Source organism: Gossypium arboreum, chromosome 9 (genome assembly GCF_025698485.1).
Source record: "Gossypium arboreum isolate Shixiya-1 chromosome 9, ASM2569848v2, whole genome shotgun sequence".
NCBI classification, from domain to species: Eukaryota; Viridiplantae; Streptophyta; class Magnoliopsida; order Malvales; family Malvaceae; genus Gossypium; species Gossypium arboreum.
Window position 1 is genome coordinate 75,386,859 of NC_069078.1, and position 22,683 is coordinate 75,409,541.

The following is a 22,683-nucleotide window of genomic DNA, read 5'->3' on the forward strand; positions in this document are numbered from 1 at the left end:
ACTTAATTATAGGTCATATTGAATTATACAGAAATGATATCTCAAGAATATTGCTTTTATTATTTCTCAAAGACTACTATTGTATAGGAAGTACATACATCTTTATATAGTTGAAGCTAACCCTTTCAGTTACTAACTGCCACATTAACTACTACTAACGGTCTTGACTAATTGACTAACCACCTTTATTCATTACTCTAACAGGCCGGACCGGGCTAAGCTAATACAAAATTTTAATTATGTTTTCTAGACTCAAATTTGGTCCAAAAATAGGTCTAAAATTTTACCTAAACTCGTCCTAAATAAAAAATGTTAAACCTGAGCTCAGCCCGACCAGTATTTAAAATTTTTATATTATTTTTATATAAAAACAATTTTATAAATACAATACATGAAATACATTAAAAACATTAAAATAATATTTCTCAATAAATTAAAAATACATTAAGAAATATTTATACTTAAATAAAACTAAGATAGTTGTAACTTAGCAAGCAAATGCTTCTAAAACAGTAGTAAGGGTAATAATAAAAAAAGAGTTATACAATATCCAAATAATAATAACAAAATAGTAGCAATATAATAGCAAAAAAAAAGAAAAAAAAGGCAAATTTGAGCCAAGTTTGGGCCAAAAAATATTACCCAATGTTTGGCTCTTTTAGAAAATAGTTCTTATTTTTTGTTCAAGCCCATTTTTCAGACCTATATTTTTATCCAAATCCTATCACTTTTCAGGCGAGCTTTCTAACTTGGATGAGTAGCCCGATCAATAACCATTTAGATTCATTGAAGACAATTTTTCTAAATTATATAAAATTTTAAAATATTAACAAATATATATTTTAAATATGTATCAATTTTTAAATTCTATACTTTTTAGATATATAAAAAATAAAAATTTATTTTGGAAAATAAATAAATTTATTCTTCAATAAGGAAAGGAAGGGGAATTTAACACTTGCCAAGAATTTTCGTTATTGGACAACAAATCCATCAATTAAATAAAATAATAAGTGAACTTTACATGTCATTTTTCATGAACTTGACTGTTCATATATTAATAAGAGATGGACCAAAGCACATGATCAAGATCAATCTAAACATGAGATGGATTTTTCATGACCATATGTACTTATATAAAGATTGAAAAATAAATTTATATATATTTTTATTTTTATATTTCTTAAAATGTATCAATAGAATTTATATCATATTTTTAAATAAAATAACTTTTAATATTTTTAAAATTTTATATAATTTAGAAAATTATCTTCTATATGTCCATATTCATAGTGAATGTGGACAACCATATCTCCTGTTTCATTTTGAATTTAACTTCTAAATGGTTTTTATTATTTTGAAAATTTTAGTTTTATTTAATATTTTTATAAATTTAAAAAATTAAGTTTTGAAATGAATGAATCTATCCAAGTTGATTCCAATAAAACATTATAAAAAAATTTCTTTTTATTTTTAATGTAGCAAATAACCTGACACTACCACATTAACAACTATAACAATCAAAGATAATTTGATCAAAAAGCTTACTTAATTGAGTGCATTTTAAAGGAAAAACTTAATTACCACTTTAGCAATAATAAAATTTAACAGTAAGGAACAGTTGACATTAGTTATTTTATTTTAATATATTAATAATATATAAAAAATATTAACTTACGGTCAAGTGTACTGATCCAAGCCATGCGAATTTGTCTAGGGCCTCTTTCGGATTCCAACTCACCCCGGGTGAGATAAAAATTTAGCTAATAATTTTTTTCCAATTCAATTGTGAAATTTATAATTTTTGTTTTTTATATTTTATGATAAAATCAGTATGCCGGTACCTACAACCTCCTTATCGTTGTAAACCACAACAGTGTCAACAGAAGCTCAATTGGCTCAAAGACGAATATTTTAAAAAGCTACTGAAAATACCAAAATGGAATGAAATTGAAGGTAACAACACTGTAAAAATTCAAGCCTAAGGTCCAATCTAGAAAATAAAAACAGAAGTCGAGGAAGGAAATACATGTGCCCATGACAGCAAAAATATAAACGGATCATCAATCAGTTCAATATGTTAAAAGGAACTTCAAGAAAAAAAGCATACTTGATTCAATCATTTCTTTAGGAAGATAACACTCCTTTCACTTGATTTTTCAAAACTTGGAAAATTTATCTAGGTAACCTCCCCTTTGCATCAATCAGCCCGAGTAAAAACCCATTCAGTAAACTAATCAAACTATCAACTTTTGAAACATCTACTCCAGTTAGCTAGGTTTCACTTTCAACACAGACTTACAAATACCAACTACCACACTGCCAAGTAATCAAAATGCATGCACATCAACTTCATCATGTAAAGAGTTGAACGCAGTTATCACTAGCCTGCAAATTGGAGGTTATTTTCAGCATGCATAACATGCATAGGGAAACAGAGAAATCGAATAGAAATTTCAAGAAGGCAAAAACAATCAAATTACGAAAGAAAACTATATAAACAGAAAGAAATATAATTTCCAGGATGTGTATATTCTAAGGCAGCAAACAACAGAACTACAGAATCTTCACATCAATTAAAGAAAGAGCTAACTTGTCTCCATTATGAACATGCATGCATCTCTTTGAACACCTCTGAATGAAAGACACACCAGCATTTTTATCACTGCTTAATTGGACATCCTCCTAGCTGTAGGGTACTGAAAGAAATTACTTAATTCCACTAGTTTACACTAGAAAATACGATAATTCAGCTAGGAGAAAATATAAACAAATGAAGCTTGCATTACGTTTGAATACTTCGCAGTTCTCACAAGATACATCATGTATAGCTAACAAAGACAGTTTGGGTCCAAAGACATGTAACACCTATTGATGGAAATTGAATCTTTCATACATATAGAATTATAATCTATTAATGAAAATAGAATCTTTAAATACATTTAGAAATAGATTTGTTTGCAAGTATGCCATAACTTTACTAATAACATATCCCTGGTGAGGGAGTTTCAGTTTTCGAAAATGAAATTCTTGAATCTTAAACAGTCAAAAGTTGAAGAAAAATAAATCAAATATCACAAATCTGATACGCAAGTTAATACTAAAATTTGGACACATTGGAAACTATTTTGCATAATGCAACAGTAAACTAGCCAGGTTATGCATGCATGCAATATTAGCATGGATATAACTGTAAATGCAGCAATCTACTTCAACAAGAGAGAAACGGTACATGCATGTGCTGAATTATGACAAGAGGACTAACCAAAAGGTTCCTAAAATACTAGTAGAAAAGAGAGGTTCGAATGTCTAATTCTTCAAACTTCCATGTGAAGAAAAAGAATATGCTTGCAGAAAGGAGTCTACACCCAACAAAGAGGGAAAAGCTAAATTAGAAAGACTGAATCATGCAATAAGTACACGGCAGTGCAGAAATAATAGTGCTAAATATAGGAGTGAATCAAAAACAAAATATTGCTTAAGTTCCGAAATAACCTGAACAAAACTACAGTGAAGAGCAATAAGTAAACGGCCAACTTGATAAAACGATATTTCTTCTCAGTATTAAGATCTCTGAAAATCTCAGTAACATCAAGAAGATGCTTCTGATTCAAGTACCTGAAACATCAATTATAAATAAAACATTATGCAGTCACAAATTAAATGCAGAAATTAGTTCAAAACGTAACTATATTAAAAGGAAAGTTAGTTGATTCACTTGTCGACTTCATTTTTCAATCGATTATAAGGATACATGATACAAGCATTGCCTAGAGTTAGCATTTCAAAACAAATCTTTTAACTTAAAAAGATTTCTTGCTTGAAGAATTTCTTTTAACACAACTATACACATCTGTCTCTCTGAAATGGTGATAGAATCTTATGAATTCACAACTTTCTAAATATAATACTAACAGTTTTGAAAGCACAGAAAACCACAGGGCAAAGATCCAAGTCAAAGTCCAAAATTAAAATTTAAAACCAAGCTCCTAGCAAGATTCAAATCTTGTTCTCGTATATCTACATCATCATCGGTCTCGACCTATAAAGTCTAAATTATTTGACCTGATTCAAACCTAACAGAGCAAAGAAGGGGGGGGGGGGGGGATGCCATTGTAGAATAATCAGAGTAAACTTAAATGCATAGTTTATTTAGGGAGGAAGGAAAGGAACTTACAACATGAGATGATAAGCAGCAATAGGAAGAGTGAAAAGAAACATGAACCAATGCCAGGTGAGCAGGAAAGAAATGCAGAGAAATCCTTGCAAAAGGAACTCCGGGAGAACAATCGAATTAATCCGAGTCGAAGCTTCGAAAGGATTCAGATGATCAGCCTCAAGATCTGATAATGATAACAACTGTGCCAAAACAAAATTAGAGAAGATCAAAAAACCAAAGAAAGAAAGAAAAGAGAAGAGAAGAGTATGATTACCTGATAGAAGGATGAAGCAAGAAGAGCAATGTTGATGAAGAAACAGACAACCCAGAAAATTAAATCCCAAGCCATTTTCCCCCAACAATTTTAAAGCTCTGATTAGCAGCCTTTTATTCTTCTTCTATTTCCTTCAGAGAGAAAAAGAAAAAGAAAAACCCTTTGTTTTACAGGGTTTTTTACTTTATTTGAACTGAGTGAAAGGGAAATAAATGGATCATGGAACACGGAAGGTCTTTTATTTTCACTTTTCAGCGTAGGAGCGTGCCTCTCCTTTTTGGGCTTCCTCAAAATGAGATAATATTATAAATTGCAAAATAGATCATTTTAAATTTTTTAAAATTTATTATAAGTTCACTAATATTATCAATTTTCTATATTATAACTGTTGACAATGTAGGATTTAAGAACGTAAAACTAAATTGAGGCTATTTTACCAATCTAGCTTAAAAAATTTTGATATTTATAAAAATGGCTCAGGTTTAAAAATAATTACTAAAATGACCTGAAATAAATAGTAAAATAGGGATTTGGGAACCCAATGACCAGCACTACCTAGTGTTTTGGCCCCATAATTGCCTTATTATTGTGTCAAGCTTTAAAAAATTATTATTTTTTACTTTGGGAACCCAATGTCCAACACCAGAGTTTTTTTTAAATCGTATCATACTAGTATACAAAAATATCAGTATTTAAAAAAAATTGGCCAATACCTGGTACCTTTTTCGTGTCCTAATGTAAATTTTTTTACTTTGGTACACTAACAGTAGACACTAGAGATGTAAAAAAAAATATTTAAGTGAAATTTAAAGGACTACATCCTAAAAGCCTACTATTTGACCCAATAATTCAGAGCTAAAAAATAAAAATAAAAACCCAAAAATTTTAAATAAGAAATTTTTATTTAAGTGAAATTTAAAATTTTGTAATGGAATGATATTTAAATTGAAAAAATTTAGATAAAATTTGAGAAATTATAAATGACCACGATATTAAGACTACTTATAATCAAGTATGAAAAATATATGAAATGAATTGAAAAAAAAATTGAATTGAAAAAGATAACTTGAATATGAATATGAATTGAAATGAAATGATGATTCGAAATGGAATAAAATTTTAAATGAAAATAAATTATAAATTTAAATGAAAATAAAAACTGAAATGAAAAAAAAGTGAAATGCTAAATAAATAAATAAATAAAATGAAAATTTAAATTTAAATGAAATAAAATGTAAATAAAATGAAAATAAAAAAATTGACATGTTAAGGCCTCTGCCTGTGTTAAGCTTACATTATTGCCCAATGTCAAATTGACCTTTTAATGGCCGACAACAGTATGTCAATTTAGCATTAAGCAATGATGCAAGCCGGACTCAAGCACAAGCTCTGACTTGTCAAGCTTTTTTTATTTTTTTCATTTCTATTTGAATTTCAAATTTTATTTACATTTCATTTCATTTAAATTTAAATTTTCTATTTTTATTTATTTTTTTATTTATCATTTCAACTTTTTCATTTAAATTTATAATTTATTTTCATTTAAACTTTTATTCCATTTCATAATCATCATTTCATTTCATTTCATATTCATTACAAATTACATTCAAGTTATCTTTTTTAATTCAAATTTTTCAATTCATTTCATTTTTTTCATATCTTATTATAATTAGTCTCAATATTAGGGTTATTTATAATTTCTCATATTTTATTTAATTTTTTCAATTTAAATATCATTCTATTACAAAATTTTAAATTTTACTTGAATAAAAAATTTCTTATTTCAATTTTTTAGGTTTTTCTTTTATTTTGTGGGCCTGAAATATTGGGTTAAATACTAGGAGTAGGCCTTTAGGATGTAGGCCTTTAAATTTCACTAAAATAATTTTTTTTACATCTTTGGTGTCGGCTATTAGTGTACTAAAGTTAAAAAAATTAATTTTTTAAAGTCTAACACAATAATCATCCAATCATGGGACCAAAACACTGGGTAGTGCCGGTCATTGGATTCTCAAAAACCTATTTTACTGTTCATTTTAAGTTATTTTAGTGATTGTTTTTAAACTTGAGTTATTTTTATAAATATTAAAAAATTTTGAATTAAATTAATAAAATAGCCCTAAATTGATATGGTACGTTAATCATTTCTCCCTTTCATAACATTAGCTAGTACCGACGCTAACAATGTCTCTAGTGGTCTTTTCCAGTCATAACATCCAAAATGCATAAATAAACTATAGAGTATCCATATAAATTTTGAGCAAAAGATTTAATCGAGATTTAGAATAAACAACCACTTTTTATCTACACGTCAATAAAATCCATGCTTCAAATCCAGTTGAATAAATGTAAAACAAAAACTACATCACAACTCCCTAAATATAATGGAGTTTTCATGTTCATGCTTGATCCTCACAAGGTTGGATTCACAACTTCTAGTTAAGCTTCGTTCAGCTTACATCATAATTAGATATCTCCATGGACTGGATTGAGCTAAGTTTGAGTTGAACATTATTAAAATTTTAAGTCTATTTGCTAGGTTCGGCTTAGCTTTATTGCTTGAATTAATTTTTTATATATAATTTTTTAAAATATATATAATACATCAAAATACTAAAAATATTAAAATAAATGCTTCCTAACAAATTGAAAATAAATTTAAAAATATTTATACTTAAATAACACTAAAGATAGGTGTAACTTAACAAACAAATCACTCTAAAATAGTAACAAAATTAATAATAAAATAAGAGTTATACAATATCCAAGCAATAACAACAAAATAGTAATAACATAATAGTGAAATTGTAGCAAAACAGTGAGAAAACAAAAAAAAATAGCAACAAAACAACAACAACAACAAAATAATAAAATAGCATTTTTTTTTTGCTAGTTCGAGCTGGGCTGGGTTTAGGGCCAAAAAAGCCTTAAACAAGACTCGTTTCATTTGTTTTTTTGCTTAACCTATTTTTCGTGCCTATATTTTTGTTAAAAACCTCTTACTTTTCGGACATGCCTTCAGACCAAGCCAGGTAGTCTAGCCATAAATAGGTCTAATCATAACTAACTTAATTTTTCAATTTTTTATTCATAATTAACTTAAGTGACAAATAAATTAATGAATAAACTAGAGCAGAGTGTAACGAGATGTTAACTTAACCAAAATAATAGAAAAATTAGTGTATATCAAGATGTTGAGTTCGAGAAATGAGGAAGTTGAAATTTAGAGGCATAAGAAAAACATTATTACAATTTCTTTACGTATTTTGAAGAAGAACAAGAGACCACGACATTAATGCAAGATCTGATCCCTCCATCTTCATCTTCTCCTATCCATGTTGGAGAAAGCTCGAGTGAAAGACCTTGAAAAATGAGAAGTGTCTATGATTTATTTGTATTGCTACTAAAGCTATTAATGATTTGTTTTGCCTTTTGTAGATAGTGAACTATGACAGACAAAAGATGAAATTTACCCATGGATGAAAAAATCAAATCAATTCAGAAAAATACCACCTAGAAGTAATCAGTACTTCAAAAAAGGGCATTAAACTATTGGAGTTAAAAGTGAAAAACATCACTTAAAAATTTAAAATAATAAAATTTAACTTAATGAATTTAATTATTAATATTATTAGATTTGAAACTTCAAGAATTTTAAAGTAAAAACATTAAAATTGACTAAATTAAAGTATAATGACTAAATTTATAATTTATGAAAATACATTGACTATTAAACAATTAATAAAAGATTAAAATATATCATATGTTCTTGTACTCTTCAGTAAATTTATAATTTAGCCATTGTACTTTTATTTCTAAGAATTTAGTCATTCTACTTTTTAGATTTTAAAATTTAGGTCCAACAGTTAATTCTGTTAAAATTATTTTGTTTAATTTAAGTTTATTAATGTTTTTTCTAGTTACATTCTTTGCTAAACTATTTTTTTTAATTTTAAAATGTCACACCAATAAATTAAAAAAGAATTAACAATGTTAACAATTGACCTTAAATTTTAATATCTAAAAAGTAGAGGGACTAAATTTCTGAAAATAAAAGTACAGGGACTAAATTATAAAATTTTAGAGTATAGGGACCTATGACATATTTTAACCCTCATAAAACTTCAAGCTGTTTCTATTCAAAATAAGCAGCGAAAGCGTTAAGGAACGACGCCGTGCAGATGACTCAGGTTTGGACCATGATGAAAACGGTTGTTCCAGAAGTAAAAACAGTACACTGTTTTCTATGTAAGAACACAAAGAGAGAAAGAGGAGAGGGAGCAAGAAGCTAACATCTCCGATACGCCTAAAAGGGATAATGAATTATTAGAACAAGTTTTAGAAAGAGGGGAAACTAAAATCCATTGCTTGTCCTCTCAACTGAACCTTTTTGGTGTGATTTCCTGGTAATTCTTTCTTTCCTGATGATTCTTTTCTCTTTCCATAATCCAACCCTTTAACCCTTTCTTTTCATCTACTCTTATGATCCTTCCCTTTTTCGCCCCCTATTTTCTTCCATTTCCTTTCCTTTTCTTAAACTATCATTTTCCATTTTCTCATCCCATCAGGTTTGCTTTCTCCTTTTCTCTTTTCATATTCATCTCTCTCTCTCTCTCTCTCTCTATCTATCTTTTTCAGAATTTTTCTTCGTTTTTTATTATTAGGGCACTTTTTATTTATTTAATTTTGTCTCCCTGTTTTTTTTTTTTTGAACATTTATGCTCTTTGTTGTTGTTACAATTAACTTTATGAGTTTTAACATTGGCCTTATAGTTATAGCATTGGATAAGAGGGTTCTAATTTCCAAAACAGATGGGTTAGTTGGTTTGGTGATGAACTGATGATATGACTGCTTTTGTATCTGCAATACAGAATCAGCATTAGTAATAATAATAGAATCATAAGGGTCTAGTTTCTTGTTGTTTCAATAAGATGCTATAGAGTATTGCTTTAAGTAAGAAACCGATTAGTATATGAATATGGCAAAAGGATGAGTAGTATTCAGAAGTGGTTCCAAAGTTTTTAGGGATTCGATAAAAAATGGCATGATCATTCTAATGTTTTCCTAATTGCTTCAGATCTTAACTTTTTCTAAGTAATCTTTTTTTTTTTTGTGTGTGTGGGGAATTTTCTTTATTCAATTTTTCATGGAATTGAATGGTGCAAAATGAATCTTCAGTTGACAAACAATGAACCTAATCTGATTTTTGGCCAGGGTTCTCAGGTTGACATGAAATTTAAAGCTAACCTTGTTCAGAGTTTCAATTTGAGAATTGAACATTCCTAATTCAGCAGTCAACCTAGTTTGTTCTTTGGCTTGGGCCGATCAGGTTGTCATGAAAAATATGGCCGATTATGAGGTCAGGAATCAACAATTGAGCTAACCTAAATCTGAGACTTATTATTTTATTCAAGAGAATTTTTTTTGTCTGTATGTAATAAGATAACTCTTATACGGACTTTATGTGTTTCATCATAAGAATATATGTTCTTGTGATATGTTAAGTACGAGGTGGGAAACATTAGCATTTGGGACCCCATTTGGAGTAGTATGACATGCATTATGCTATTGCCTTTCTCACCATAGGTCCAATTCTGAGAAACTGTTTTTCATAAAGTAATGGGTATCAATGATACTATTTACCATTGAAAAAACCATTTTGCCCAACTGCAAAGTATAAAATTTGCAAGTCAAGGTACTGAAATGTAGTATTTAACCTACTTATACTCATGCATGATGTTTTGAGTATGGTTATTCCATAATTTGGCTGATACTTGCGTATAATCTCTATAAATTGAATTATACACAATGGGGAAAAAATGCAACTTGATTTTTTCAAATTGATGATTGTTTTTTAAGTCGACTAATTGTTTGATTACATAAATTTGACATTTATTCCTTTGGGTTATTGTGCATTAAGCTCTCTGTACTGTGCTTGTGTATCAGGTTTCGCCAACATGATGGTTTGTTCTCCCATCAGCACATGTGTTAAGAATGTTGTCCACTTGAGGGGACGGATGAGCAGCAGTCTCCGCGGCATCATTTCCTGCGGATCATCCAGTTCCTGCTGCTATTGTTTATACTCTGGAACCAAGGTGAAATATACTGGTCTTTCTGTATCCAATACAACGTCTTTTGGCTGCCAAGACTTCCAAGCAAGCTGCTTCCGCTCATCTAGGCGAAGTGGCAAATTCCAGACTCTAGCAATTAACGAATCAATTAGTAATAAAGAAAAACTGAAAAGACAGCTTGAAATTTCTTGGGCCGGTCAAAGTATGAAAATGAGGCTTTTGCTGCCCAAACATGGAACATTTCAAAAATTCAAATGCATCGGAGGATCTCAATCCTGGCCTCCAGGTTCTGTATCTGCTGGCTTAGCTTTTGGTTTGTTAATTTGTTATTCGAGTTCTGAACCAGTACATGCAGAAGCTGGTGGGGCAAAGCAGGGAAAGGAAGATGAGCATGATCCTTCTCATGCTCAATTCTCTCATGGGAAAAAGGTCTATACCGATTATTCTGTTATTGGTGAGTGGCAGATTATACCCTAGTCCTTATGCAGCCTGGTCAGAAAGTACTTGCTCACAGTTATCAAATTTCAACTGGAGGTATCAGTTTAATCACTTCCCTAAGTCTTAAATCATGCAGGAATACCTGGAGATGGAAGATGTATGTTTCGCTCTGTGGCTCATGGAGCTTGTTTAAGATCTGGGAAATCAGCTCCAAGTGAGCAAGTTCAGAGAGAGCTGGCAGATGACTTAAGAGCTAAAGTACATTCTTAATCTCTGCTTCCATAAACTCTTTTCTTTGGTGTTGTTTTTATTAAAAAGGCATCTTTCCTTCTGATTGGTTTCTTGATTATATACTATGCATATCCCTTCTTATAACTTGCGATTGCTAAGTTTGCAGATTTTCCTGACCTTCTTATAAAATATTTTACTGAATCAAATTCGATGCTGGTTTGTTTGATATATGGATATTCTGTTAGATTCCTGATCTTTTTAAGCCGACAATTTCGTTTGATGCATAATCTAGTGTTACCTTCTCTGCAATATGTAATTTTTCAGGTTGCAGATGAATTCATCAAACGAAGAAAAGAAACAGAATGGTAAGCCTGTTTGGTTTTGTCAGCTTTTAGACTCATTTCTTTGTCACTTTTTCTGGCTGCTATTTTTTTGCCAGAAGAAACTTCCAAAGTTCCACCTATTGTTAAATTCTATGAAAGGAAAGAAAGACTTCGATGAGAGGAGTCATGTAGGCAATTCGTTATCTACATGAAAACAAAAATACTTTGTCATTCACCTTGGGCAAAAAAACATACGACATTCACCTTTCTAAAGAAGACATTGCATGATTTGGGTTAAAAAACATTTCTTTTAAACATGTATCTGATTAATAATGCCAACAGGTTTGTTGAAGGAGATTTCGATACCTATGTTTCACATATAAGGAAGCCACATGTGTGGGGAGGTGAACCTGAACTGTTCATGTCTTCACATGTTCTCCAGTAAGTCTTTGTTTTGTGTATTTTATTGAGCATGGCTTCTTTCCCTCTTTCCTTTTATAAATCAAATAATGTATAAATGTACTGTTAACTTGATGATGGCATCTGGCAGGATGCCGATCACGGTCTACATGTATGACAGGGATGCCGGTGGCTTGATTGCCATTGCTGAGTATGGCCAAGAATATGGTACTGAAAATCCAATCAGAGTTCTCTACCATGGTTTTGGTCATTATGATGCGCTGCAGATGCCTGGAAGTAAACCAGGTAAATCAAAGCTTTAGCTTTCAGATTCTGACTGCTAATAAGTATTACCATTGAATTTCTAGGGCATATAACGTGTAACTATTTGTATGCAAATTAAAGATTATTCATGATTTTTTTATTGAAATAATAAATTACTTTTTCATTTGACCTTGTACATGATGTGAGCATAAAACTCGTTTAATACACACATTATATTCATGTTATCACGAAAAGAGATGTAAAATGACATTTATGTAGGGATAGTGAGGTGAGAAATAGTGAACAGTTTGTGGGATATTTTGTTTGTTTGGTTTTGGTTTTGTGATTGATGGGTAAAATGCGATTATAGTACATCTCGTGGGGTTAAAAATGACTATAAGAAAATCAAATTAGGTGACTCAGCAGCAGTTGGGAGTCGAGCTCTATTTGAAGATGTAAATGGGCGTAGGATGAGATTGAAAATAGCGATATTGATCTTACTTATTGTAATGATATTGGATAATTTAGTTATTATATTAAAATTAGTGGTGAGATTGAAAATGAAAATTTATTTTTAAAGTCTGTATTAATTAACAGTATTTAACATTTAAAATTTTAGCTAATCGCATCTTTTATATTCATTATACTATATTAAATGATCAAATTTTAAAAATTTCAAAGCTAAAGTAAAAGTAATTATTATCTTAAAACAAAAGATGAGAGAAATAAAGGAAATAAATCCTTACATTTGGAGAGAGTGTGATGGAACTACGGCATGGATGCATCCACGATGTAGTTGGGTCAAGAATAGATGTTTTTAAAAATAAGAAATTTTTATAATAAATCTATGACAAAGTGTTTGAATTTTCTATTTATTAGAATTATAGTCTAATATCTTCTTGAATTCTCGGATGCTCATGAGAATGGGTTTTAACTCCATAAAACTAAACATAGTATATACATCCAGATTTCTTACCTATCTTCAAATTGAAAATTCAACTTCTAAATTATAATTCGCGCAAATTTTGACAGTTTTTCTACTAAATTGATGCATATTTTTTAGATAAATTTTAAAACTATACATGAATTATAATTTAATGTATAATTGTACATATAAATTTTAGTTTAATGTAATTATACACGTGAAATTTTAATTGTGGTTCAAATTTATATTTAAAACTTTAATTTTAATTTAATTATACATATTTAAAGAAATAAATACATCAATAACTGAAATTAATAATTATATAATATATATATTATTTATTTTGATTAATTACTCAATTTCGAGCTAAATTAATCAATAGTTAAAAATTTTAAAATTATTAATTAATCTTCAATTAAATTAAATTTAATCACCAACTGATTAATAGAATTTAATTAAATTTAAACTTAACTATGAACCCACTTACCTCTTATAATGCGGAGTAAGATATTTTAAAAATTACTTTTCACTCTTTTTAGAACTAAAAGAAGAAACATTAAAAACTATATTTATAGTAACTTCAAAAAAGAAATGGAGAAGCAGGTGAAGTAGAAAAAAAAAAAAAAAACAAAATAGGTTGGAGACAGTACGAAAAAGAAATAATAATAAAAGAAAAAAGGGTGGGAGATGAGATGAATGGAAAGGAGGCGGTAGATTAAGTGATGTCACGGGTGACGTGAGTGGAGGCGTAATCACGGACCCAATAAGTTTCAATTTTCGTGTGGTTTCCGCCTTATCCCCGTGGTTTCTGTTCCACTATTCATTCCCCTTCTTCTCTTTCTTTATTAATTTCATTTAATCATAAAGGTTAATTGAGTCACAGATTCATAGTAGGGTTGACATTCATTTTTTATTACTCTTAACATCAATTATTATTCTGAGTAAGAATTTAAGCTTATTTGAGTAGAATATACAACGTTTCCAGATTTTAAGCTTATTTGAGTAGAATATACATGTTTCCAGATTTACTCCCTAAAACGGATGTCACTATTTCTCTTTATTTTCACATCATTCAAGTTTTTAAAATATTTTAATCTAACTGTAATTATTTTAAGTCAAAATAAATTCTTACAATTTTAAAAAAATGAACTTTAAAGTGTATTAATACAATAATTACATAAATATAAATTATAGTGAATTAATCGATTGAATTACATAAAAAAATGTCGTTTTTCAAAAATATTTATTGAATTAAGTTGATTTTTTGTAAAATGATGGGATCAAGTTAAAATAACGTAAACGCTTCCCTCAACGATCACCCCCTTAAATAGTCATAGAGGTGCTCATGGGTTGGGTTGGGTCGGGTTTGGGCTCAACTAAAATTTTAGGCCCATCTACTAGGCCATAGTTAGCTCGGCCCAAAAAATGGGCTTAAAATTTTATCCAAACTCGACCCAGATAAAAATGTTGAAACCCTAGCTTTGACTGGCCCACTTTGTATTAATTTTTTATATTATTTTATATAATTTTTAAATATATATAATACATCAAAATAAATATTTCCCAACAAATTGAAAATAAATTTTAAAAATATTTAGACTTAAATAATACTAAGATAAATACACTTAACAAGCAAATGCCTCTAAATTAATAACAAAATTAATAAATGCCTTTAAAATAATAACAAAATTAACAATAAAATAAGTTTTATTCAATATCCAAAGAATAACAATAAAATAGTAGCAAGATAATAGTAAAATGGTAACAACATGAGGAGAAAACAACAAGAAAATAACGTTAAAAAAAAAAAGAGTAGATTTTCTTTATCTTTTAGTGAATTAGGGTCGGGCCAGGTCCAGGCCAAAAATACCTTATCCAAAGCCTGACTCATTTTTTAAACGGACCCTATTTTTTTGCCCAAACCCTCTCACTTTTTGGGCAAGCCTTTGGGCCAAGCCGAGTGGCTCAACCCATGATCAGGTCTACGTGGGAACCAACAGCCCCCCAAACGATCACTTTTTATTTTCTATATAAACCTTCCCATTTCTTTTTTTTTTCTATTCAATCTCAACTCTCTCACATTCTCAAATTTCTCTCAATTCCCTCTTAATTTTTCAATCAAATTTTATTTCTCTGTCAACTCTTTTTTTTATTAAAATTGTCTTAAGATTTTCGTAAATTATTTTCTCTATTACAATTTATTTCATGTTTTTGAAATTAACAATGACACAATCTCTAATTTGTTTAGATGACAAGCATATTTCGATCGATTAATTGCAAATGGTAAGAAATTTTTTATATTTAATGTAGTATAATTTAAATATTTTCTTGTTATATTAAAATTTAATATTTTGTATATTTTTTTTATATATAAGTGAAATATCAAATTTTAGAGACGTATATTTATAATTTACCCACTCTTCTATCACACTTAATCAAATCTTACTTGAGAAATGTTAAATTTGTGCATGTGGCCTTTATGGATAAAGGGTGTAAACTTGAGCCTACACTTATAAGCACATTAGTGGAAAAATGAAAACTTTGAAACACAAAATTTCATTTTCCATGTGATGAATGTAGTATTACTACGAAGAACACGCACTTAGAGCTTAAAGATTGATTTTTTAATATATCAACCAACTAATTATCATAGTTTTACCCAAAATATTAGAGACAATATTGTTGTAGTCAGTGGCCTTTGCAGTGCATAAGTAATTACTCCCGTTAGCAACTCTATTTTTGATAACTACCTAATTATCATGTCAAACATTTATACCGTAGATTCTTTAATAACTTTAAATTCTTGAATACTAATTTAATTAAGATATTTATACATATATATATATATATTATCGTAACAGTAATTTTTAAATAACATTAATAAAAATTCATATATATTGATATTTCAACTTATGACTCTAATCTCTATAAAAATTTTAAAACTTCAATCAAAATTTTATAAAAATTTAATAATCTTACTTAAAATAACCTTTTACCTTATTATGAATTTGAAAATCTAATAATATATTATTTGAAAAGTATGATAAGAGAGGCTAATTTATCAATATATGGTGGAAAAAAATTAAAAATATGTTTTTAAAATTTATTGATTTACCTTGTTTGCTTGAGAAAAAAAAACACGCCCTATAAAAGTATGTTTTCATTGAACATTAACAAATTATTATTTTTAATTAAATGGTTAAATATTAGTAATTTTTATTAAATCCTAAGTTTGATTCATTTCCTACTAGCATTTGTATTTTTATTAAAATATGTTGTTTTAAGTTTTTTTAAATTAAATTTTTGACACAGTAATTTTTTGATTAAATAATTAGATAATTATAATTTCATGATTGAGTCCTCAAGTAAAAAACTACTAATATTTAACCCTCTAACTATAAAAACTGATGTGTTAATTTTCAGGAAAAACCGTATTGTAAAATACGTTTTTATTGATGTAGTTGAAAGTGTGCTTTGTAAGACACTTTTTTTTTTCCCTCTAAAAAATAATGTAAATGGATAAATTAAAAAAACATATATTGTTAATTTCTTTTTCAGCATATGCTGATAAATTAGCCGACAAGAGAAAATGATACGTCACTGAATTATTTAAAGAAAACGTCATTACACGGTTTTTATTTTCCAAGACAAAACGGTGGGAATTACAGTGAGAATTGGTTGTAGGTTTAAAAAGTGCGTGTCTTAATTTGGTTCTTTAAAAAATTGCTGATTTGGAATATATCATTGTACACTTTTTCAAACAACTAATTAATTAAAATTAAAATTAAAATTAAACGTTTAATTAATCATTCTAAAAATATTATTTTTCATCTTTTAATTTTAAAATTAACTACTTACTTAAAAAGTTTTATTTTATTTTTTAAAATAAAACATAATATAAATCTCAATTAAAAAATGTTAGATTTGTATGATGATGATTAAAACTTTTATTAAGCACTTATTTAGCACAAATTCAAATTAGATTACTCTATCTTCATCTCTAATATTGTATAAAAATTCAATTATAATTTTTTCATTCACTTTTTATTTTATTGCAAAAATATTTTCTTATACTAAGAACTATACTTAACAATTTTAAATCTTAATATAAACATATATTTTCATTTTCATTAGTTTTTATTTAAAAATATTTTTAGGAATTTATAAGTACAATCACAAATATATTTTTTAAAATATTTAGAACTAGGATTAAATTAATGTAAAAGATAATTGGATTGAAAATTTCAATATATTTTGACTAAGATAAATAAATTTGGGTAATGCCTATGGTAGAGATTAAACACAAAATATATTTGAGAGAGAATTCATGCATATATTTACGGCATGGTTACGAAGTAGATTAGATTAATTGATTGAATCATTATTTTTAAAATTGAATTAAATTAGTCAATTAGACCAACATCCGTTTAATGTACTTGTCCAAAATAAAGGGTTAGATCATTAACCTACAAATTGGGCTAAGAACATGTTGAACCAATTTTCTATATTTTTAAATTTTTTTATAATTTTAATAATTTATTAAATAAAATTAATTAAATCAAAAATCGAAAATCTAACTCATTTAACTACCTACCCGATTTTAAAAACCTTAGGTTGGGTTGAAACGGGACGGTGGAATTGGTGATGTATAACAAAATAATATTCATAACCTTTTTTTGAAATGGTAGAAAACCAAAATTTGAGAATTAAAAAATGGAATTTCAAATATTTTAACAAAAATTTGGAATTTTATCATCTTCTCGTTCATATTTATTTAGTACACTAATAATGTTTTTTTAATTTCACAAGTAGATTTAAAATTTATTATGTGTCTCATTTTTTATATAGTTTATCATATTCTCTATAAAATACTTGTCATCACTTGGCAGTTGTGAAGTCTAAAACTTCATTAATAGTGTATCAAATATTTTTCTTAATTATTTGTTTTAATTTTTAAAGTAATTGAACTAGATGAACTAAAAATCAAAAGATGAATAACTTTGACTTCTTAGGTTAAAATAAGTTATAAGTCCTTATACTTTTCATAAAATTAGAATTTACTCATTCTATTTTACAATTTTAAAATTTAGGTCTAACTGTTAATACTATTAAAATTATTTTGTTAAATTTATATTCATTGCAATGTTATTTTTTTAGTTAAATTATAACCAAGTGAGTAATTTTTATTATTTCAAAACGTTACACTAATAAGTTTAATGATTTTAAGACTTGGAGGTGTATTTTAAAATTTAAAAATAAAAAATTAAAATTTAAAAAATAAAACAAATGTTTTGAGTGCAATTGAAATGTTAGGCAGGTGCTGTAATTGGAAGAAGAAGAGTAATATTTATTGATTTAGAAAATAGAAAGGGCATAGGTGTAAAAAAGGGAAGACATGAAATGAAGCCATGGATTACATTGATGACTCTCCCTCTCCTTGTACTTTTGCCCTTTGACGTTGACTGCTTTCATTTCAACACAAAACCAAAGCAAAGCAGATAACTATCGCAGCCTTTCTTCCTTCTCATTTGTTTCAGTGTTTCGCTTTTCTACTTTCAGCGCCCCCTTTCTTCCTTGCTTTTTTTGCCCTCATACTCCATATCTCTCTCATCGTCTTCTCCTTTCCCTTTTTCTCTGCCCACAAAATCCCTTCTTTAACCAAAAAGTCCATCTCTTTGTATAACTCTCAAGTTCCACTTTTTCCCTGGAACACTCTTCTATTTTCCTTTTTCTCCTTCCCTTGTCAACTTATTATCTTGGGCTTTGCTTCTTCTTCAAGATCTTATCCCACTCTGCTTACAAATCAAGCTCAAATTTTGCTTCCTGCAATTTTTATGCTTAAATTCCCCCTTCCACACTGACTTCTGCTACGTACAATGCCTCTCTAGCTTAAAACTTCTCACACACAAGTAAAACAGGGGCAAAACTAGAGGAAGTTGGCGATGGATTCAAGTACCCCTCCAAGTTGTCAAAACCAAAACAGCCAACCCAATTCGGAGTTGTTGCGTTTCCTTTCTGCTCCCAATTCTCTTCTCGCTACTTTCAGCGAAAGCCTTGACACCGGCCTTAGCAAAGGCGGTCCCCACTCCGACAGATTGACATACAGATTCATGAATCCAAGCCAGGATAAATCTGGGACAGAGGCGACTATTGACCACGCGAATTCCCGGCGGACGTTTCCCGGATTACCCCCTCATTATCCCAGACAAACCTCCTCTGCTATGGATACCTCATATCTCTTATTGGGAATGGATCCACGTTGTGGGAAACCGGTTACGTCCAGCCTATTGAGGCAAAGCAGCTCGCCCCCAGGGCTATTTACCAACTTATTTGTCCAAACTGGTATTGTTCTTTGTCCCCATTTATGATTGCCAACTTCTTTTCTTGAGGTTTTGAATGCTTTGGAACATTTTGATTAGTTGTTACGGACCAGTCCCTCTAAAAAAAAAGAAGAAGATATTTGTTTTTCTCTTATCGTTCGACATTGGATAGCGACCTATACCCTTTAAAGTTGACATTTTGATTGTGCTGAATAGATATGGTGTTGGATTATAGATCTATCAAGCTGATAATCATTAAACTTATTGCAAATTAAAATATACTGAAAATGGCTTCAGGTGAAATTGCAGGCTTGGGAAGCTATACAAATGGAGAGCTAAGTCCATCTTCAAGTTCAAACAGATTGAAGAATCAGATTAGCTTCTCATCAAGACTACCTTCATCCTTGGGCATCTTGTCACAGATTTCCGAAGTTGTCGATGATGCTAAACTCGAAACTGGATGCCAATACGGTTCTTGGAACGATTCTGCAAACTTCCCAGAGAACTTTTCTGGCTCGAAAACGACACAAGATAACGACCCCAACTTCTTTTCCGCCAACCAGGTATGATCGAAGTTGCTTAACTTCGAATATTGCTTTTCTAAATTCCTCCGATAAATGAAGATTAGAGCTGTCTTAATCAATTTTCGTTTATGTGTGTTTCTTTATCAATAGAACAGTGATAGTGGAAGTCGTTTTCATGTATTGTCTCACCATTTGAGTCTGCCGAAGACATCGAATGAAACGCCTGCCATGGAGAAGTTTCTAAGCTTTCAAGATCCAGTCCCTTGTAAGATTAGAGCTAAGCGTGGGTGCGCTACACATCCTCGAAGCATTGCCGAAAGGGTAAAGAATACCTTCATCTCATACTAGTGTACATGCATGAACACATCATTGTAACTTTGAGTTGCATTAGAGAGGATCATAAAGGGTAAATTACTTCCAGGTGAGAAGAACCCGAATTAGTGAACGAATGCGAAAGCTACAAGAGCTTGTCCCAAACATGGACAAGGTATGGTTTCGTTTGTTTTTTTTCGCCTTAGCAGTTCTAGATTTGGAAATTGATTGTTTTGGGGTTCCATTTTAGCAGCAAACAAACACAGCAGACATGTTAGATTTGGCTGTGGACTACATCAAGGACCTTCAGAAACAGTTCAAGGTAACTGAAAGAGAACCTCAATTTCCAATTCAACATTTCTTTCTGGTGCTCTTTGCTTTTTTTTTCATCCTACACTTGCAATAATATTATCTGTTTCTCAGACGCTAAACGACCGTCGTGCAAACTGCAAGTGCTTAAATATTCAGAAGCCGATCCCTAATCAAGTTTTATGATTTTACTTTGTTTTTCAGATTTCTCTCTTTTGTTTAAAAATTTTCCTTTTTGTGATGTAAAAAGTTGGTTGCGTTTTCATCACAGAATTCTTAATCGTGTAAGCTAAGAAAGCTTCCCACTTCATGGCAGTATCGGAATAAAGAGAAAATTGTATAGGACAGGTTTATGCATTGCATTCCTCATATTACCATTTCTCACACTACAGTCTCTTCTCAGTTTGTTCATTTTTTTTGGTACTGCATTTCTATGTTATATAGATTCGAGTATTTATCAAACATGAATGTATTTTGTTTTTTTATTAGGTAAACTATACTCAACGTTATTAAATTATTAATAAATTTATATTTTGATCACTATACTATTAGTAAGTTTATGTTTTGATCATTCAATTTCAAAAAATTACAAAATGATCATGAGCTATTCGAAAGTTTTCATTCAAGTCAGTGAACTATTAATGTTTTTTCTTTTGACTAGCAAGCTCTAAATGACGACCCAACGATTGGTATGATGGACCAGTACTCATCAGCAAGTAGAATAACATGTCTTAGATCCAAGTTGATTTGATGATCGGTGTAGGAGATTAGAAAAAAAAGTTGTTTGAATTTTGATTCGTAAATTTGTGACATTCAAAGCTGTTTCATAAAATAAAAAAAAAGAATTGTAGATGAGAACAAGTAGGAGAGCTTTCGATCAGTGTAGGTAATATGAACAAAGAAAGTCGTACAACAACAATTTTAATATTTCAACAACTCAAATAAAAGCTTTGGAATATTTCAATAATAATTGTATTTATTTAAAATTAAGTGCTTAAACATACTAAATAGTTTAATCAACATATTTAGATGAAAAGTCGGGAGAGTAGAGGTAGAGGGTTGCACTCTTGGTTATAATTTCTCAGGTGGTTATGATTTTGGTTAGTTGAAAATAGCGGAAGTGTAGGTGGCTAACTTTTATTTGTTTATCATCCCATATCGGGGAGAGTAAATAAAGATTTGGTCATTCAACAATCCTTATCCACTTCCATATTAATTATTCAAAACCCACATTACTGAATCCAAATTACTGACTAAAGATGGCTTTTGGCAGCCTTTATGATTGTATCAAAAATTTTGGAATAAGGAAACCTTCTCAAATAAGTATACTCTTAATTTCTAAAATATGGATTACCCACTCAATCTTAATTTTTACAAACTCTACTTAATTATAGTCCCACACATTCAAATTGAAATAAAATTTATTAATAAATTATTGTTGCACATCACATGTATAATAACAAAATCAGTTTATATAATTTTATAAAATCATATTTATTATTTTCATATAAAAATATTATTTTGATAAAAATAAAAAGATCTTTTATCATTAATAACATTATGTAATACAAAGTTAATAGTAGAAATTATGCCAATTAACTAAAATAATTAAATATTACGAAAATTTAAAGATTATGGAAAATATTATTCATTTGTAATTGGGAAATAAATTGGACAAATGTATATACATATTTTTAAGAAAAATATTCATTTCTTATAGTCTAAAGTTTTGTAAATTAAAATTAATTGAACGTCCAATGATAGTTTTACTTTTAACTAATTATATTTTAAAATATTAAGATTTAATAAATTTTTTAATATATTTAAATTTCATTTCATATACTTTTAATTTAAATATTCTAACCTTTTGTATTAGTTTTAAAATAATTGTAAAAATTATTTAAATATTCATGAATTTTGTTATTAAATATTTTGATAAAAGATCATTAACATTGTATTAATTTAAATATTTAATAAAACTTTTTAATATATTTAAATTAAGTCCTCTAATTATTTTTACCATTTTAAGTTTATGGATAAAATCTCAAACTTGATTAGAGTATAGGGACTAGCATCATATTTTAACCATTGTGTTGTTTGAGTTGAATTCATAATTGGAAGGATTTAATTGAA

At 28.9% G+C, this 22,683-nt stretch overlaps 3 protein-coding genes across 16 annotated transcripts; 2 read left to right on the forward strand and 1 right to left on the reverse strand.

The window, feature by feature from the left end:
* Positions 1–2,091: 2,091 nt before the first annotated feature.
* Positions 2,092–4,702, reverse strand: LOC108454740 (protein cornichon homolog 1). Of its 6 annotated transcripts, none has more exons than XR_008270942.1 (5): positions 4,434–4,700; positions 4,178–4,359; positions 3,496–3,618; positions 2,594–2,699; positions 2,092–2,388 (listed from the first exon to the last, which is right to left on the reverse strand). XR_008270942.1 is itself a non-coding variant. In XM_017753291.2 (5 exons), the coding sequence occupies exons 1-4, from the start codon at positions 4,506–4,508 to the stop codon at positions 3,284–3,286; spliced, it is 459 nt and encodes a 152-aa protein (XP_017608780.1). In that variant the 5' UTR covers positions 4,509–4,701; the 3' UTR covers positions 2,092–2,388; positions 3,266–3,283. The 6 variants fall into 6 exon arrangements, 5 of the variants coding, with proteins under 5 accessions (XP_017608780.1, XP_017608782.1, XP_017608781.1 ...); XM_017753291.2 differs by lacking the exon at positions 2,594–2,699 and adding an exon at positions 3,266–3,362 and having other exon boundaries at positions 4,434–4,701; XM_017753292.2 differs by lacking the exon at positions 2,092–2,388 and adding an exon at positions 3,266–3,362 and having other exon boundaries at positions 2,455–2,699; positions 4,434–4,702.
* A 3,883-nt stretch (positions 4,703–8,585) lies between these two features.
* On the forward strand, positions 8,586–12,727 carry LOC108454612 (OVARIAN TUMOR DOMAIN-containing deubiquitinating enzyme 4). Of its 7 annotated transcripts, XM_053018700.1 has the most exons (8): positions 8,586–9,001; positions 9,649–9,793; positions 10,381–10,791; positions 10,861–10,959; positions 11,080–11,201; positions 11,499–11,539; positions 11,840–11,938; positions 12,048–12,727. In XM_053018700.1, the coding sequence occupies exons 3-8, from the start codon at positions 10,392–10,394 to the stop codon at positions 12,217–12,219; spliced, it is 933 nt and encodes a 310-aa protein (XP_052874660.1). In that variant the 5' UTR covers positions 8,586–9,001; positions 9,649–9,793; positions 10,381–10,391; the 3' UTR covers positions 12,220–12,727. The 7 variants fall into 7 exon arrangements, with proteins under 7 accessions (XP_052874660.1, XP_052874658.1, XP_017608620.1 ...); XM_053018698.1 differs by having other exon boundaries at positions 10,381–10,959; XM_017753131.2 differs by lacking the exon at positions 9,649–9,793.
* Positions 12,728–18,482: 5,755 nt separating this feature from the next.
* Positions 18,483–21,093, forward strand: LOC108454642 (transcription factor bHLH130-like). Of its 3 annotated transcripts, none has more exons than XM_053018678.1 (6): positions 18,483–19,427; positions 19,703–19,968; positions 20,080–20,250; positions 20,351–20,416; positions 20,495–20,563; positions 20,755–21,093. In XM_053018678.1, exons 1-6 carry the CDS (start codon positions 19,028–19,030, stop codon positions 20,794–20,796), a joined length of 1,014 nt encoding a protein of 337 aa, XP_052874638.1. In that variant the 5' UTR covers positions 18,483–19,027; the 3' UTR covers positions 20,797–21,093. The 3 variants fall into 3 exon arrangements, with proteins under 3 accessions (XP_052874638.1, XP_017608660.1, XP_052874637.1); XM_017753171.2 differs by having other exon boundaries at positions 18,510–19,427; positions 20,665–21,093; XM_053018677.1 differs by having other exon boundaries at positions 18,510–19,427; positions 19,715–19,968; positions 20,665–21,093.
* Positions 21,094–22,683: the final 1,590 nt, after the last annotated feature.